The sequence below is a fragment of the Pyrgilauda ruficollis genome, unplaced genomic scaffold (assembly GCF_017590135.1).
Source record: "Pyrgilauda ruficollis isolate IOZ18807 unplaced genomic scaffold, ASM1759013v1 scaffold93, whole genome shotgun sequence".
In the NCBI taxonomy this organism is placed as follows: domain Eukaryota; kingdom Metazoa; phylum Chordata; class Aves; order Passeriformes; family Passeridae; genus Pyrgilauda; species Pyrgilauda ruficollis.
In genome coordinates, this window is record NW_024531377.1 from 451,317 (window position 1) to 469,409 (window position 18,093).

Here is an 18,093-nt window from a genome sequence, read left to right on the forward strand (position 1 = left end):
GAAGCCTGGGGGATATTTGTAAGCTGATCACTGCAGGAATGTGAGGCAAACACCCAAACTACAAGAAGCAGATTGAGGTATTTCACTCGAAATGAGGTATGCACCTCGAATATGTGTGAAAGCCTGCAGGATTCAGGAATGGATTTGCATCCATGCATTCAGATAGGACAAATATCACTTGCACGGCAGCACACAAAGCTGCAGGGCAGGATTCCTGTCTTGGGCTCACTAGGAAAAGGCCTCACCTCCTTGCCTTTGGAAGAGAGTCTGGGAGGCAACACAAGATGGAAGCAATGAAAGAGGGACACGTATTTGCCTAATTTCAAGGCAGAGACAAGCTCCTGGGGCAAGTCAGATGTGCCAAACCTCCACCTCATATCCACCTCATACCCTCAGCTCCCTGAAAATTGTGTCCATCCCTGGACCTCTCCTCTCCGAAGGTCTGGGCACTGCAGGGTCTCCCCCGTAGGCTGGGCTACGGATTTCCTGGCAGAATGGTGAACCACTGTGGCCTCGAGCCTATGTGGGGGTAAAGCTTGGTCAGGGAACAGAACGGGAGGAAAATCCCATGGATTGTCCCTGCCTCGCTGCTGGAATGGAATGGCCTCATGACTTTGCCCAGCGTGCCTGGGACAGAACCCTCGGCCCAAGAGAGGAGCCGAGAACTGAGACAAAGGTGAGACCGTGTGGGGCTCGCAGTTTATTTCTTTAAAAAGTGTCTCGGTGTTATTAGTGGAGTGCTACTCATAACCCCTTCCCAGAAGTTCTGTCCTCCCTGCTGAACACGACAGCGCGCTCTCAAGCAGCCGAGCCCCTTCAGGGCAGAGCTGCTTCCCTCATGCCGTGCCAGGGTAGAAACGCGACTCCGCATCCCACACTTAGCAGGGACACCCCGTCCGTCGCCATTCCAAGGCGGAACCTGCCGCCTTTAGGCAAGATGAGCTCCGTGCCGCCGGCGCCCCGCCACGTTTGGTCGCGGCACGCCTCTCCCCTCCTTCTGAGGGGCGGTGTGGCGTGCCCTCAGCCAAGATGGCGGCGGGGCCTCAGCGGGCGCCGGGCGGGTGTGCCTCCGCCGCCGCCATCTTGGCCGCGGGCAGCGCGTACCGCTGAGCTGGCCTTGCCGGGCGCGCGGGGCGTGCCGGGAGGGAGCGGCGCGAGCGAGCGGCGCGGGCAGGTGGGAGCGGCGGGGGGCTCCGAGGGGTGGGAATGGGGATGGAAATGGGGATGGGGATAGGGGGGGTGTCCGTGTTCCCTGAGGGGATGCGGTGTGAGGCGGTCACTGATGGCCCCTGTGAGGGCGAAGGCGCCGTCCCCTGTGACGGGCGGGTGTGGAGGGGGCCGTCAGCGGTGTCCCCTGGACGGGTGTTGAGCGCGGCCCGCGCTGTGCCCTGGCGCGGTGCTCACGGGGGTCAGCAGTGTCCCACGGAGCAGCACGGGCTCGGCGCTGTTCGCTTCGGCCGGGCTGGGCATCGGCAGTGTCCGCCAGGGCAGGGCTGGGGTCGGGCGTGTCCCCTGTGGAGGGTCAGCGGCGCTTTGCCCTGTGGCCGTGCCGGGGATCAGTGCTCTGGGGGGCGGAGGTGGCGCCTGTGGCGGCACGGGGGATCTGTGGTGTCCCCTATAGCCGTGCCAAGCGCAGCAGCTGGAGGATTACACCTGTCCTGCCGCTGTCCTGACCCCAAAGTAGGGCCACAGCCCATGGCAGTCAGGGCTCTCCTGGGGCAGGGAAGTGATGCTGGGCTACAGCTGGGAAAACATGGAATAAATTTGCCCTGTGGCTGTGCTGCATACCTGAGATGTCAGATGTTTTTATTGCTGTTCTGGTGTGCGGGATCTTTTACAGGCAGACTCAGCTCTGACTTTCACATTGACAGACCTGTTTGTGGTGGGGATGTGTTGTGAACCCTTCTGTTTGTCCATCCGGTGAGGGAGGTGGAAACATGGGGCAATTCTCCCCTTATGCTTGATTTCCATGCTTAATAGCAAGGAAGAGGAAAATGTCAGTGAATTTGTAGTTCTGTAGGAAAATGTTACACCAAAACTTCTCCTCATCTGAGGGGAGGTGTTGCTTCTGATTTTTCATGTCTGTGGCCCTCCTGAATATCCCACCTGCAGTGAGGACCAGGAGTAAGGTAATCCTGGAGTATCTGCAGCTGTAGGTGAACCTCTGAGTTTCCTTGTCTGAAGCAGGTTGTGAGCTGCTGCTTTTGGCTCTGTGAGTTGCTGCTAGTGCTGTGTGGTGTTTGTGGTCTGGATTTGACAAGTAAGTTTTTTTGGTAAGCTTGTTCTTGCCTTTCTCAGAGAAATCAAAAGTAGTGATGGCCTGGAGGCTCTTTTTTATGTCTTATTTTGGAGAGTTTAGTGAGAGAACACAGAGAATGATTTCTCTGTTATGTTGGGGATATTCCTCCTTGATGTTTTCTGAAGTCTTCTGGCCTCTCAGTTCCCTCCTTACTGGCAGTGGGACAATGATGCCATGCAGAGTGGGTGTCCAAAAGACCTTTTTTGGTATTTTGTAATGTACTCCTTTCCCTTTGTAAGCAGGTCAGGCTGACATCTTGGTGGCATTTGGGATTGGTTTGGTGTCAGACTTGGCCTCCTTTTCTCCCTGCAACGTTTCAGCTGAAGGCTCCAGGATGTGTTGCAAATCTGGCCTGTCTTCCCTTACTGACCCAGTCAGGCAGGATTGCCTTGAGGCCAGCATGAGGCTGATTGGATTTTGAGATGTTAAATGTGAATCATAAGGAAAAAAACCCCAGCCTCTTGCATTCTGACTTTGAGTGTCAGCTTTCCTTGTTTCTTTGTTGGATTTGGTGGTGTTTTAATTGGCTGTAATGTTGATGAGAGCACTGGACAGAAGAGATTAATGGAGTCACATGGTTTGTTTGATAATGGGATTAATTCATTGCACTGTGTTGGCTTTGTGCTTCAGTGTCTTGTGTCCCCACCTGCAGTTGATCTGCTGAGCTCCTTTGCAGGTCTGTTGCCCACACAAGTGGCTGCTGCCCGAAGGTGCCTTCTTCTGTCCTTCAGGAGCTTCTGCGGGGCCATGGCGACGTACCTGGAGTTCATCCAGCAGAACGAGGAGCGTGACGGGGTGCGCTTCAGCTGGAACGTGTGGCCCTCCAGCAGGCTGGAGGCCACCAGGATGGTTGTGCCCCTGGCCTGTCTCCTGACCCCGCTGAAGGAGCGTCTGGACCTGCCCCCCGTGCAGTATGAGCCGGTGCTTTGCAGCAGGCCGACCTGCAAAGCTGTGCTCAACCCGCTCTGGTAGGAATTGCTCGGCTGGGGATGTTGGAAAGGGCTGGATAATACCTAGTTGTCATCTGAACTTCACTGCTTCCTTATTCTCTGCCCTATGCCTTTCATTTAGATGTGGTGGGCTTGTTAAAATCCATACATCAACATGCCTGTTGCTAGAGCTGGCAAGAGCAGAGGGCACAGGAGGATCTTTGGGGAGGCTGTTACGGCAGAGTCCTCTCAGCATCCCAGAGAATTTCATGGTGAATGAGGAAACTCGTAATAGACAAAGATGCCCATTATACTGATACTGTGCTCTGGACTCTGGTGTTCACTTGTTTTCCTGCTTCCTACACATCCTGCTGCTTGTAGGTCAGTTCCAGTATGAGCATAATGAAGTAATTTTAGAGGAATATCTCGGTCCCAAAATCATGTGATGATCATGCATACTCGGAGTGTGGTGTTGGGCTAAGAAAAAGCAGGGAATGCCAGTAAGAGGAAGTGAAATGAGATCAAAGCCATGGAATGAGAACATGGTGAGGCATCCTGCACTAGCAGGATGTTGTACTGGGCTGAGGAGAGTAAACTCTGTGGGACAGATGCCAGTAAGAGGAAGTGAAATGAGATCAAAGCCATGGAATGAGAACATGGCGAGGCATCCTGCAATAGCAGGATGTTGTACTGGGCTGAGGGGATAAACTCTGTGGAACAGCCTGTTTGTTCTGTGTTTGCACAAGATCTGGGTGGATGGCTCCTGCTGCTCTGAGACTGGAGCACTTGTGTGCCACAGCTGCACAAACAGTAAGACAATGAGATGAGCCTAAGTGTAGTGAGAGTTATTAGACCCAAGTCTGTGTCTGCCAAGGGCTGAGCTTCAGAGAGCTGTCAGTGGTCCCTCATGCTGACAAGCCTGGAAATGGCAGGGCTGGATTAGCTAATGAACTTCCTGGTATAGAACCAGAGTCTGAGTCCCTAAAATACTTGCTGTTCAAGCTGGAGTGTCTTTTTCTTCCTCAGTGCTGTGAACCAGCATGGATTAATGAATTAATTGTGAAGCTTTGCTGTAAAATTGTTCCTGAAGTCACACCAATGCCTCATATTTCCCTTGCAGCCAGGTTGACTTTCGGGCCAAGCTTTGGGCTTGTAACTTCTGTTTTCAGAGAAACCAGGTAAGTTGGAAAAAGCACTTCCACCTTTTCAGTGAACACTTAATTGATGGCCTTCCCTGGACATTAAACATAAATTCTGCTTCTCTAGATCCCTTCCCTTGGCTTTCTTCTCTTGCTGAGCCCAGGCTAGAGTACAGTCTTCTTTATCTGACATATTGTCAGTGATTTTACTAGCATGCGGAGCATATAAGGAGATAAAAATGCTATTTTATTCCATGTGTCCCAGTCTGTTTTTGCATCTGATATTTACTATTCCTGCAGATTATGGAATTTATTAGATTTGAGTAGACTTTTGCCATCAGAAGCTATGGCTAAAAGAATTTCAACTACTACATTGTTGCTGCTGTAGCCTTACTTTTTATTTACACTGGACTGAGCAGTTGTCCATCCTGCTGGCCACTTGTCTGTGCTTAGGAAAAGCACGTAATGAATTAATCAGGTTGGTGCAGTGGCAGTAAATAAAAAGTTGAATAACCTGAATAATCTGCAGGGCAGGCTCTGTGCTGCAGTAGAGAGCCCTAAATTTTTGTCCTGCAACTTCCTTGTCCTAATTTTTTGTTGTCTTTTTCAGTTCCCCCCAGCATATGCTGGCATTTCTGAAGTCAATCAGCCAGCAGAGCTTATGCCTCAGTTTTCAACAATTGAATACATAGTGCAGGTAAATGAACCACAGGCAAGTTTGAAGCTCCCAGAATTGTTTGTGACAAATTATATATGTGTAAAATTTTCTTAGGATAATGCAAATAAATACCATGTCTGCAAGGTGCTTAAGAAGGGGCTCATTTTATTCCTTGGCTGGAGGCTTTATAAAATGTCATTTCTTCCCACGTCAGCGAGGTCCGCAGACGCCGTTGATCTTCCTGTACGTTGTGGACACGTGCTTGGAAGAGGAGGATTTGCAGGCCCTGAAGGAGTCCCTGCAGATGTCCCTGAGCCTGCTGCCTCCCGATGCCCTGGTGGGGCTCATCACTTTTGGCCGCATGGTCCAGGTTCACGAGCTGAGCTGTGAAGGGATTTCCAAGAGCTACGTCTTCCGGGGCACCAAGGACCTGACAGCCAAGCAAATCCAGGTGTGCTCTGCCATCCCTCAGGCCAGGGGCTTGTACCTCTCAGCTCTGTTGGGCTCTCAAGCACAGGGCTCTCTGGGAGAAAGGAGGGCTTGGTGCTCTCAGCTGTGAGCCTGTTGCCCTCTCAGTATCTGTCCTGTCTTTTTGCTTTTGTAAATGTCTTGGAAGCTTGTTCATGATTGAGTTTTTATATCTCACATAATGGACCCATGATCCATTCCTAATGGCAGTGCAAAGATGAATAATTTTACAGATTTAAGTATATTTAATGCTGCAGTATTGCAGGCCTCACAGTATATTAAATAATACACATAATATTATTAGTGTTTGAATAGTACATCTCTGCCTCCTCTTTACTGTTCTTAGGATATGCTTGGGCTTTCGAGGCCAGCTGTCCCCATGCAACAGGGAAGACCTCTTCAAACTCCAGAGCAGCCTGTTATTTCCAGCAGGTAAGCTTCACCAGCACAGCACACAGCAGGGCAGATGTTTTATGCCCCTTTATAACCATAGGTCATGCTTCTAACCCTGGGTTTCCCAGGGAGGGGAAAGGAGATTTAAATGGTATTGTCTTATCACAGTTATTTACCTCCATTGAACACAGTTTTCTCTTTCTCAGCTTCTCTTTTTCAGTGGTAGCTCTCATGCCTTTCAGCAAACTCACCTTTGAACTTCTTTCCTCTTCTTTATGTGACTTTGACGTCTTGTCAGTTCCTGATGTCTTGCTTTGATCAAATTTTTTATTTTGCACAGGCTTGTTATCTTGGAAAGTTTGCATGTAAGAAGACGACCTGCTGCATGTCTCTTTACTTCTTTTGATTCTGATTATTGTCTCAGTGCAGTTTATGTGTGCCAGGAACAAAGAGGCAGATTTTTTTTCTCCAAACTTAGAAGCAGGAAAACACTATTTTGAATTTTTGCAGGTTCCTACAGCCTGTGCATAAGATTGACATGAATTTAACAGATCTGCTTGGAGAGCTGCAGAGGGACCCATGGCCAGTGACCCAGGGAAAGAGACCCTTGCGATCTACTGGAGTGGCTCTTTCAATTGCAGTTGGCTTATTGGAGGTACTTCTAATGCTGTGGTTTGAGATGAGCAGGCCAAAGTAAGCACATGGCCATGCTTGCTGAGTGCAGCTGGGTTACAGTGGGGTGCAGAGGGGCAATTTGTCTCTACTGACATTTGAGCTGTGCTAGCATTGGCTGATGTAGATGGGCTGGAAGGTTTCATCTAAATGGAATTTAAATTTGCAGGTGTTTAAAGGTCTCTGATTCTTGCGTGTGTTGCCACACAAGAGGTGATACTATGCACTGGATTTATCTGAGTATTATCTAAGATATAAGTAAAGAGAACAGAAACTGCCTGCTTCCTGTTTTGTAGACATGAAGCTTGATATGGTTTGAGTTTAAACTTTATCTGAGTGCTGTGACGGTCAGGAAGTGCATCACTATTTATCGAGGTGGCTTCTGGCAGGGAGGGACAGGTCCCCACTGACACTGCAGGAGCACGTGCAGACCCTTCTCTAAAGAAAGCATTGTTGCTATTTAATCAGTTTCCCTTTTTTTCCCCCTCCTCCCCCTCTCTGATATAAGTCTTTGTTTTTATTTTAGGGTACATTTCCAAACACAGGGGCCAGAATAATGCTGTTCACAGGCGGGCCACCAACACAAGGGCCAGGCATGGTGGTGGGAGATGAGCTGAAAACACCCATCCGCTCCTGGCATGACATAGAGAAGGATAATGCAAGGTTCATGAAGAAGGCCACCAAAGTAGGTACTAGGGCTTGATATGTGTGTTTAAAAGCTGAAACTGAATGCTGTGTCAGAACACTACATGGGTTGCATGGTTGTCCTTGAAATAATCTGAGTCTTTGTGTATGCTAAATTACGGGGATGGTTAAGGGAAGAGTAAAAAAGCTTCCTTCTAGTTAGTTCTCCATCATGGTCTTGTGCCTTCTCAGAGAAGAAAGTATTTCAGTATTGTTTCTTAGCTGATGGTGGGTGGAGAGTTTGTTCATCTGCATCATTGTGTCTCTTTCTGGAGAGATAAAAATCTCCTAAGAACTGGTTATTTCCAGAAAGCCTCCTTTGGCTTGACATATAAAACAACCATTAAAACAGAAAAAATGTCAGATATGAAATGTGCCTGTCAGCTTAGAGAAAGCAGGATGACACCTGTTCTCTTAACTGTCTTTGGGTTCCCAGCAAGTCATCACAGACTAGATGATCCCTTGTCATTTATGCACTGTTTATATTTGAGGCTCATCCAAATGCATCCCTCATCCTAGAAGGGAGCAGTGTGCTGCAGCCAACATCTCTTTAGCTACCACAGTACTGGTGGTTGTCCCATCTGTACCTTGTGTTGGCCTGAGGTGGGGAGCAGCAGAAATTGCAGAAATTGCAGCCTCCTAACCCTCGGGTGTGTGTTCCAGCACTACGAGACTCTGGCCAACCGCTCTGCGGCCAACGGGCACTGCATCGACATCTACGCCTGTGCCCTGGACCAGACAGGGCTGCTGGAGATGAAGTGCTGTGCAAACCTCACTGGGTATGTTCACAGCAGGGCAGCACACAGCTGGCACCTGCTTTTTGGGGTGTTTTTGGAGGGGGAGAATAGTTCAGGAAGCAATTAGGTGTGCTGTCAAGGCAGAAGGTTTTTTGTCATTCTGTTCTAAACTGTGGTTTGAATTTGCCAGGAATTATATGGCAAGCCTCACCTGATCCCAGTCTACATTTCTGGAGTCTCAAAGCAGCATGTGAATTAGCACTGCTGTTAGAAAACTCAATGGTGGGTAGATGTTTTCCTTGTGTGGACCAGATTTTCTCTGCTTAACAGCTCGCTTATGCTTTCTCCAGGGATTCTTGACTTCCCTGGGTTCAGTTTTAAGTGACATGTCTTAAGGGGTAAAGGTCTCTGTCCCATACTGCTAGAAATGGTCTCTGTGAGGAAGGCTGTGTGCTAACCCAGGCCTTTTGAGGACTTGGCATGACTTATTGCAAGTGCAAGGTGTTTGTAAATAACCCCTCAGTGCTCAGCAAGGAGAAGAGAGACTGACCCTGTGGATGTGTTACTGAGCTGCATCTGGCAGACCTGGGCTTGCCATGGCACTTAGGGGAGGCCCAGCACCTTCCCTGTGCTGCAGTGGTGCAGCCACCCCTGGTGTGGTGTGGGTGGCTCCAGCCCTACTCAGGGAAAGCAGGCTGAGCAAAGAGCTTTCCAGGCTTGAAAAACAAACGTTTTGAAGGCAGCTGAAGCAATGGCAAGAAACAGAGTTGAGAAAGGAAACTGACAAAGGAAACTGATAAACTGACGCACTAACCCGAGTGGCTTTGTAGAAGGCACACATGAATCTGCACTCCCTGTTATGAATCCTGCCTGTGCAAAGGCATGCTCTAAAGCAGTAACTGCATGTGTTTGCACGTGTCAGAGGTTCAGGCATGTGTCCTTTGTACTTCTAGTTCCCAGCTGCTTCAGTTCCCTTGTTTTTTCTTTCCCAGAGGACACATGGTGATGGGAGACTCCTTCAACACTTCTCTCTTCAAGCAGACCTTCCAGAGGGTATTTAGCAAAGGCTACAATGGGGAATTCCGGATGGCTTTTGGTGCAAATCTGGATGTGAAGGTGAGAGATGGGTATGACTGCAGTAATGGGGAAATACAAGTGCTGTTGATTAAAAAGTCAGTTTAAGTCTCTGGGATATTTGGGGTGTAGGAATGTCTACATGTTTGAGGTCAGATGTAGTGCTTCTTTGGGAGAAGCACTGTACTGGAGGGATACTGATTTGGAAGCTTGGTAATTTTGTTGTTGTTGTGTGGGTTTTATTGTTTTGTTTGTTTGGTTTGGTTTTGTTATATTTAAAGCAGCCTCTCCTCACTCAACAAGGAACATTTCATACTGTTTAATCCCTATAAATATGTCTTCATTATTAAAATGTGGTTCTGTAGATTCTCTTACCTTCACTAATTGTAGCAGTGGATAGTATGGGAAAATACCATCTCATTAAAGCTGAGCAACTAATTTAGACTCTGTGTATGCTATTTGACTGACTTCATAAAAAAAAACAAACTTTTTTTTTTTTTTTTACCTTGTTCAAGACCTCCAGGGAGCTGAAAATTGCAGGAGCCATTGGACCATGCATATCCCTGAATGCTAAAGGGCCATGTGTGTCTGAAAATGTAAGTTTCTGACATGGAAAAATCTTTAACAAAGAAGTAAATATACAGTGCAAAGTTTCTGTCTAGACCTGCAGCTGAAACAGAATGTCAGTTTTCCAGGAAACATCCTTAGGAAATTACAGCCTTTCTTAGACTAAATTCTTGCTTCCTAAGGCTTTCTTTTAACTGTATGGCCTTCAGTAACTTCATTCACACCCAAAAGATAAGGAGTCTAGAAGGCCTGCCATTACTTGTACCACTGATCAGAATTTAACATAAGCTTGCCTTTCCTGCTGCTAGAGTAAAATTGCTGCTTTCTTTTGGATTCTGTGCAGGAACTTGGAATTGGAGGGACATCTCAATGGAAAATCTGTAGTCTGGATCCCAGTACAACTCTGGCTATTTACTTTGAAGTGGTAAATCAGGTCAGTCCTGGCTTTTTTTTTTTTTTTAATACCTTTTTTAGTCATCAAACTAGTTGTTACAGGTCTAGAAAATGCAATGGCACCCCCTGTGTTGCAGGTAGATGGTTGCAAAGCAGCCAAGTGTTCTGTGATGAGAAAATAATTTCAGAATTTTTTTCGCATGTGTCTCTTTCTTTTATGTGCTGTGGGGGCTTGTTACAGCTGGGAAGAGTTCTGGAAAAGGCATCATGTTTTGAAGTCTGCCCTTGTTTCATTTGCAGCACAATGCACCCATCCCTCAGGGAGGCAGAGGGGCAGTGCAGTTTGTCACCCAGTATCAACACTCCAGCACCCAGAAGCGCATTCGTGTCACCACCGTAGCCAGAAAGTGAGTACCCTGTGCCAGTGCTCTGGCAGAGTGGCACCAACTTCAGCTCCCATCTGTGCTGGGATTCCTGGCTTTTTGCTGCCTGCATTGGCACACGTGGGTGCACGTGGCATTAACCCTTTGCTCACCCTGCAGCTGGGCAGATGCACAGACTCAGCTGCAGCACATCGAGGCTGCGTTTGACCAGGAGGCAGCTGCCGTGCTCATGGCACGGCTGGGAGTGTACAGGGCTGAGTCTGAGGAGGGACCTGATGTTCTGCGTTGGCTGGACAGGCAGCTCATCAGGCTGGTAAGACCAACACTGAGCTTGGGGGCATTCTTGATTTCAGTGAAAATGGAAGAGACGTCAGCAATCTTTTTCCAGATTGACTTGCTTTGTTTGTGCTTGGATCATAGTCACATAGGTGTAGCGTGGAATAACTCAGAACCCAGTGCGATCAGCAAATTTAGGATGGGATAGGTGAACATCCCATCATGCTGAAAGGGATTGAATAAGGGATAGGGAAACACAGAGTAATGCAGGTGGGGTGGTCACTGGCTCAATCCTCCTGCTTAAAGCAGGACCAGCTCTGAAGTTAGAGCAGCTTGCTCCGAGTCTTGTTCAGTTGTGTTTTGAAGATCTCCAAAGGTGCGATTTCTTATGCTTCTCTTGACAGCCTGTTCCAGTGTCTGGTCACAGTCACTGTGTTTTTGTTTTTTTTTTTTCTCTTCTCTGCCTCTATCTCTCAATCAGAATTTCCATTTCCCCAGTTACCAGTCAGGTAGACAGCAAACTGACTCCCTGATCTCACTCTTCACCAGGCTGAACGAACCCATCTTCTTCAGCTTCATTTTCTTCATAAGATGCTCCAACCCCTGACTAACTTGGTGGTCTCTGCTAGACCAGTATATCCATGTAGAGCCCAAAGCTGGACACAGCATTCAGATGTGGGCAAGTTCAGGATAGTAACCTGAATTAATTCTGCAACGTCCTGCTGTCTTTTGCTTTCAATTTCATAAGCCCAAATTGTCTAAATCAGTGCTGGTCTTGTCCAAACACCATGTGGGTTTGGTACTAAGACAATATGGCACATCAGACCCTAAAAACCAGGGCCAGTCAAATAGAGATTGGAGCACAAGCACAAACAGGAGCAAACTGTTTGCTGCAGTGACTGTGCAATCATTTAGAGTTTAATTTCTAAAACCACTGATACTTAGTTTCAGTGAAATGGTGAAATACTGATCTGCTGTTCTGCAAGAAGTGTTCCGTAGGGTACAGAACAGTTTAGGTGTAATAGCCCTGAATTAATGGAAAAAAAAAGGGTAGTGCTGTAGAGGCACCACTTCTTTCATTCTTTGATAATTTCAAATCTAGACTTTATGAATATATATATAAATATCAAAATAGATTAAATCTTCATTCTCATTCCAGAAAAACAGAGAAACCACTGACTTAAAGAAAAATAGCCTGTAAATGCTATAGTGTTTGTTCTTGTCAGGTTCATGCCTTGTTTGTTTAAAAATTAGCAGAAGAACACCCTGTAGAAAAAGAGATGTAAATTCTATTAAAAAAAAAAAAAAGAAAAAAATAGAGAAAAGAGAGAGATAACTAAAGTACCCATTTTGCTTCCAACAGTGTCAGAAATTTGGACAATACAACAAAGATGATCCCAACTCCTTTAGGCTATCAGAATCATTTTCTTTGTATCCTCAGGTAAGAATGTCACTTCCCACAGCCATGGGAAAAGTGTGCAGGGGTGAGTGGGAATGATGATAAAACATCTTGCACTATTTGTCAGATTCAGGAGGGGAGGAACAAGTGCTTTTTTAATGTAATGGACTGATCCTGTAGTTCAGCACTGCAAGAGACCAGTAAGAGAAGAAATCTGGGGAGTTATTAAGGGGCAGACTTCTCCCAAAGAATTTGCTGTTCAAAAATACTGGAACTGGGTCCAGATGTCTTGGCGACTTTGGCTGACATTTCTTGTCTCACTCCTCTTTCTGGTGCAGTTCATCTTCCACCTGCGCCGCTCCCCATTCCTGCAGGTCTTCAACAACAGCCCAGATGAGTCTTCCTATTACCGGCACCACTTTGCCAGGCAGGATCTGACCCAGTCCCTCATTATGATCCAGCCCATCCTTTATGCTTATTCTTTCCATGGGCCTCCTGAGGTGAGTCTGTGTTTTCTAGGAAGAGGTCAATCAACTCAAAATAATGAATATTCAGTTGAAATAACACTATTTCAGCCAAAAGGCCCTTGTAGATTTAAAAGAAAATTATTAAAGGACAAGATACTTTTGTTCAAGATCGTATCAAATTGGATGGGCATAGAAGTTACTCTCTGGCATCCTGAGATCTGAGGGCATAGGGGTGCCTGACTTTGTTCTTTATTTTCCCCAGCCAGTGCTTTTGGACAGCAGCAGTATTCTTCCTGACAGAATCCTACTGATGGATACTTTCTTCCAGATAGTTATCTACCTTGGTGAGGTATGGTGAAACACATTCTCTTTCTGTGTTTGTGCCCCTTCCCTCCTGCCATGCATGCAGACAGCTTTGCTGCTAGTATGAAATATGAACAAATTAACTTCTTGCAAAGCCCACACAGCATAATGACCATGCCATGTACATGCTGCTTGTTGGAATACAATTCCCACCACTGTCAGAGTAAAAATAGTACTGGAACCACTAAGGATATGTTCTGCACTGAGTGCCAGCTGTTGTGTTAGCTTGGCCATGAAGGTGGTCCCTTACCATCATTGGAAAAGGCCAGAGAACCTGGAAATTAAGCAGGGCAGAGTTAACAAGAGGGATACATATTTTGACAGAGTTGCAAGTATTTTCAGAGGAGTGACAGAATTTTGCTTGCAGGGTTTTAATACTTACGTGCAGTGGCTCTTCAAGAAATCAGTTAGGCAGTTTTCCAGTTTTTGCTTTTAAATACTGGATGGTTTTGGAAGCTGATGCTATATTCCTCATGACTGAGGGAAGTGCTTAGATACTTTCTAAAAATCTTGTGGGGTTACCTTAAGGAGTTTCTGTCCTCTGTTGCAGATCAGGACATTCAGTAACTGGCTAAAAACCAGACAAGAGCTGAGTGTCTGACCTATGTACTTATAGAGGAATTGCTGCAGACATATGGTGCATGCAATGGATACCTTGAAAGTACTGTAAGGCCAAGTCAGATTCAAAATGTCAGTGATTTATAAATGCTTCATTTCTGTGTTGGCACAGGCTGAAGCATATTGAAGATTTTCAACAAACTGCTCTGGCACTGCACAAATTGCTGCCAGCTTTTGTGTTGGGTGCCTGTGCTTAAATTTGGGGACAGAAAGTAATGTTGTAGGCACAGTAGTGAAGGTGTGTGTTTGCCCCAAGCAGAAGCACATGCAGCATTCTGCTGCCTTGAGACATGCAGGGTAAAAAGGGGAGGCTTGTAGACATCCCTGCTCCGTTTTAATTTCCTCCCTGTCCCATCAATAGACTATTGCCCAGTGGCAGAAAGCTGGATACCAAGACATGCCTGAATATGAAAACTTTAAGCACCTCCTGCAAGCCCCACTGGATGATGCCCAGGAAATCTTGCAGACCAGATTCCCAATGCCACGTTACATCCACACTGAGCACGGGGGCAGTCAGGTAAGGAAGTTTCTGGAGGAACTCATTCTGTTGGTGCCTAGAGCAAATGGCTCATTCTGCTTTTCTGAGAGGTTCTGGTAGTCAAACACAGTTTAGCTCTTCAAAGTACAGAGCTTGCATATTTTCTTATCAACTTTTGCTACAACTCTGTCTTCTAATAGGCTGATCACTTGCTGGATATGCTTATGAAATCTGAGGGTGGAAAAAAATGGAAAAGCCAACTAAAATATGTTTTTATTCCCCAGTAAAAAGGTGGGAAATAAATGATTTGGCTATGTGCCTATAGTTAGCTTGCTAGGAGAGTAATGCTGAATGACTGACCATCTGTATCTTCATTCTCAACCACTGAGTGAGGATATAAAATTGTTGTTACTTTCGCTCTTCCTGGAATTGCTGTACTTGTTTGTAGCAGTGAAGAGGCAGGGACTGCTGCTCCAAACTAAAGATTTGGTGTTGATTTTTGTTGTGACCCTGTTGCACTGGTCTGGCACTGAGCCCCTTTTGGAAGAGCAGGTGTAGCATGGGGAGAAGAACAGTGCTGGTGTTTCCTGTGCCATGGATTCCTGTCCCATGGAATCAGAGCTGCCCTGCCAGGCGAGCACAGCCTGCTGTAGCAGGATACTCAGTGCCCCTGGGAGACAAACTGTCTGTGGAGCAGGGATTTCTGGACTTGAAACCTGCTTAAGTTAACTTAGTACCTTGCAAAAGCAGAGGAACTTTGCTGGCCATGCGTCTAAGGTGAGATGAAGCCTGAAGGAGCAGACAGATCTCTCATTTTACCAGACTCCTCCTCTTTTTGTCTTTATAGGCCCGGTTCCTCCTGTCTAAGGTGAATCCTTCTCAGACCCACAATAACCTCTATGCCTGGGGCCAGGTAAGCAGTGGAGGAGCTGCTCATCTTTGGGAATGCTGTAAAATACACATGGACACGTTTGTGTGTGCAGTGGCCATCCTGTCTCACCAAGTGGCCACAAAAAGTGCTACATTTGTCTTTGGTTCATTATCATGGAAGCACTGGTGGGCAGCACTGGATGATCAGAATGGAGTTTTCAAGCCTGGATGTCATGCTTTTTCATGATGCTGGAAAAAGCAACTAGCATATGGATACATACACATCTAATTTAGCTGAGAATACTAGACTTTATCCTCTTTGCTTACCTTGTTTGTGTAGAGCTTTGGGCAGCAAAATTCCCAGTGCTTTAGGAAGAAGAGACTTCCCTGCAGCAGTTCAGATTGTATGAGAGGATAATGTCAGTGCTGTTGCCAAATAGTAGCATCTGGCTTTTGCAGGAGAAAAAGGTTTTAGCGGGTTTTAATTAGGTGAGAGTGCTGACATTTGATTTGCTTTCAGTTCTTCCCCTGTGTTAGCAACAGTATTTTAGGCTCGTTATTACTTTGTTTCTTCTGCAGGAATCTGGAGCTCCAATCCTGACAGATGATGTGAGTCTCCAGGTATTCATGGACCACCTTAAAAAGCTGGCAGTTTCAAGTGCATCGTGACTGAGCAGCAGGAGCAGCAGACAATTTACATGGATCGTGTTGATGACAGAAGTGGACCAATTTATTTACATTTCCTTTCCTCTCTTTTGAACTAGGGATTTTAACTGTTACACAAAATAAACATTCAGGGAGAGTTTTTTACTTCTCCCTTCTAATTTATTTGTATTGCTGTTTGTCTGTATTCTGTTCACTCTGCATTTTCCACACATCCCAATTAGAGTTGAAAGCTGTTTTAGCCAACAGAGATTTCGACAGCCTTTAGCTTAACTTTTAATATTCTTGAGAGGTCTCCCAGCAAGCAGGGGGCTGTAGTAATGAAAAATAAAACCGGGTAGGAGCACAGCTCCTTAGTGTTGTTCCCAGATCCGGCTGTTGGTGCCAAGGGCGGCTCTTGGCTCCTTTTGCCCCGCCCCCCGCGCGTGCCCCTTTAGGGGGCGGGGCCTCCCACGCGTCTGCGCGGGCGGCCATGAAGCCGGCGCGCGCCGCCGTGTGGAACGCCAGGGCCGCGCTGCTCTACTCGCTGGGCGCCTGGACCACGCTGGGCGGCCTCATCTACTACAGCCGCCTGGAGAAAGCCAGCACCGGCACCGGTACCGGTACCGGGGCCTGCGGTCACCGCCAGGGGGTGGGGAGGTTTCGCTGAGGGACAGCCAGCGCGGCGCGCGTCGTGTCCGGGGCGGGGCCTGCCCGGGGGCGGGGCTTGCGTGAGGGAGAGCTCGGCAGCGGGATCGTCCTGGTTTCTCCTCGCTGCCCGGGGCAGGCGCCGGGGTCCCCCAGTCCCGGTCTCGCCGTTTCCCGGTCGGGGGACGGTAACGCGGGGTGTTGCCCGCCCGCCCCTCGGGGCACTTCGGGCTGTGCGGCTGCCGGAGCGCGGGCTCCGCTCGGGCTGAGTGACCCGGGTGTCCGCCCGGCCCGGCCCGCCCCGGCAGCCCCTCCTGAAGGGAGGTAAATCCCGCATTGATGGGAGAAAGTCGTGCTCTGTCTCAAGTCACAGAAACGGGCACTAGGCTCTTCCCAACCTGTTCCTTTTATTTGCGCTGTGGGAATGGCTCGAAGCTGTGCTGCGGGAGGGTTAGGCTGGACATGAGGAAGCATTTCTTTACTGAGAGGGTGGTCAGATAATGGAATTAATGGATTTTTGCACTGGGCTGCTTGGGCTAGCTTTGATGTGGATAGCTTGGGAAACCTGTTGTTACTGCTACTGTAGTACTGATAATTGTCCCGTACCAGTGCAGGTATCTGATTTACCTCATTAAATCAGTTTTTCTGGCTATGGTTAACAGATCTTTTCTATCTGATCCTCAGAATGGAAGGAAAAGCAAAAAGAATACTGAATGTCCATGTGGCTGCCATGATAAAGGGATAAAAGATTTTTATTGTTTTTTTTTTTTTGTCTTCCCCCCCCACTTACCATTCTTTCTATTCCTTAGAGAATGAAAATGATCCTGAGGCAAACCAAGGGGTCCGCAAGGAAGTACACACTAGGGAATATCCTTTTGGATTGACAGTGACAACAGAAATAACATACAAAGAGGTTCCGCCTCCTCTTACTCAGCTGCTCAGGCGTGTGGTATCATTCTTTGTTCCTAATGATGACCCTCCTTCTGAGAAGTGAGCTGTTCAGAAGCTTGGAACGTTGTGCTGGACCTCTGAGAACATCATCCCGGTGCCTGGCACCGGCCCACTGCTGGAGCACTGTCCCTTGCATTGCTGGAACAGCAGCTCAGCCTCGCTGGTGTGAAGTTGCTTTCCCAGCAGGACAAACCCAGGCGATCCAGGCTGTACCTGGGATGGCTCCTCAGCTGGGCAGCTCTGAAATGGATACTTCAGGAATGATGAGTAAATGGGAAGGAATGTAGTTTAATGTTTTGGTTACCGGAGTTCTTAATGGTCCTTCAAATAAAAGCTCTTGAGAGATGAGTTACAAGTGTGGAAATGTTTCTGTAAGCTAAAATCTTACTGAATGTTCTGCTCCAGGCTCTTGTTCTTTAGGGGTTGTCCTGATCCTTGCACACGCTATGTCCCCTTGTAGGGTCCTGTCCCTCAGCTCTGTGGCCAGAACTAATGTTCCTTCTGTAGGGTTTTCCCTAGTCCTTATGGACATCCCTTCCCTGTTTCTACTGGGCTCTCCCTACAGCCCTTTTAGGACACATCTTGCCCTGCCCCTCAAGGGGATGGATCTAAGGTTTCCATCTTGCTGTTTGGAAATCTGTCTCCATCTCCTCTGCCCACACACCTCAGCTTCCAGATCCTTCCTCCCTTCTGAAGGGAGCCCAGCAGGGATGCTGCAGGGGGAGGGAGACTTTGTCAGGAACTGTGCTGATATGACAAGGAGGAGTTGGTACAAATAAGGAGAGGGGAAATTTAGCTAGATATTAGGAGAAATTCTCAACTGTGAGAGTGGTGAGGCACTGGAATAGGCTGCCTGGGGAGGATTTGGATGCCCCAGCTGTGGAAGTGTTCAAGGCCAGGTTTTGGATAAGACCTAGAGCCACCTGGCCTAGTGCAAGTGTCCTTGCCCTTCCAGCCCACACCTTTGATTCTATAGGAGCTTTTA

The 18,093-nt window shown here is 47.6% G+C and overlaps 2 protein-coding genes across 5 annotated transcripts; both read left to right on the plus strand.

The window, feature by feature from the left end:
* Positions 1-998: 998 nt before the first annotated feature.
* SEC23B (SEC23 homolog B, COPII coat complex component) lies at positions 999-15,699 on the plus strand. Of its 2 annotated transcripts, none has more exons than XM_041489417.1 (20): positions 999-1,174; positions 2,976-3,267; positions 4,349-4,406; positions 4,978-5,064; positions 5,240-5,476; positions 5,840-5,925; positions 6,397-6,541; positions 7,085-7,243; positions 7,906-8,021; positions 8,972-9,095; positions 9,569-9,649; positions 9,964-10,053; positions 10,314-10,420; positions 10,556-10,709; positions 12,036-12,113; positions 12,410-12,571; positions 12,801-12,887; positions 13,881-14,036; positions 14,845-14,910; positions 15,447-15,699. In XM_041489417.1, exons 2-20 carry the CDS (start codon positions 3,047-3,049, stop codon positions 15,534-15,536), a joined length of 2,304 nt encoding a protein of 767 aa, XP_041345351.1. In that variant the 5' UTR covers positions 999-1,174; positions 2,976-3,046; the 3' UTR covers positions 15,537-15,699. The 2 variants fall into 2 exon arrangements, with proteins under 2 accessions (XP_041345351.1, XP_041345350.1); XM_041489416.1 differs by having other exon boundaries at positions 3,031-3,267.
* Positions 15,700-15,956: 257 nt separating this feature from the next.
* SMIM26 (small integral membrane protein 26) lies at positions 15,957-17,456 on the plus strand. Of its 3 annotated transcripts, none has more exons than XM_041489374.1 (2): positions 15,957-16,132; positions 16,967-17,456. In XM_041489374.1, exons 1-2 carry the CDS (start codon positions 16,003-16,005, stop codon positions 17,149-17,151), a joined length of 315 nt encoding a protein of 104 aa, XP_041345308.1. In that variant the 5' UTR covers positions 15,957-16,002; the 3' UTR covers positions 17,152-17,456. The 3 variants fall into 3 exon arrangements, with proteins under 3 accessions (XP_041345308.1, XP_041345309.1, XP_041345310.1); XM_041489375.1 differs by having other exon boundaries at positions 15,957-16,126; XM_041489376.1 differs by having other exon boundaries at positions 15,957-16,120.
* The last annotated feature ends 637 nt before the right edge of the window (positions 17,457-18,093 follow it).

Excerpts from the sequence above, each read along its gene's own strand:
- SEC23B (XM_041489417.1), top strand. The coding sequence starts at position 3,047 with ATGGCGACGTACCTGGAGTTCATCCAGCAGAACGAGGAGCGTGACGGG. Across the intron at positions 3,268-4,348 it reads GCTGTGCTCAACCCGCTCTG|CCAGGTTGACTTTCGGGCCA; the intron begins GTAGGAATTGCT and ends TTTCCCTTGCAG. Across the intron at positions 10,054-10,313 it reads ACTTTGAAGTGGTAAATCAG|CACAATGCACCCATCCCTCA; the intron begins GTCAGTCCTGGC and ends TTTCATTTGCAG.
- SMIM26 (XM_041489374.1), top strand. The coding sequence starts at position 16,003 with ATGAAGCCGGCGCGCGCCGCCGTGTGGAACGCCAGGGCCGCGCTGCTC. Across the intron at positions 16,133-16,966 it reads CAGCACCGGCACCGGTACCG|AGAATGAAAATGATCCTGAG; the intron begins GTACCGGGGCCT and ends TCTATTCCTTAG.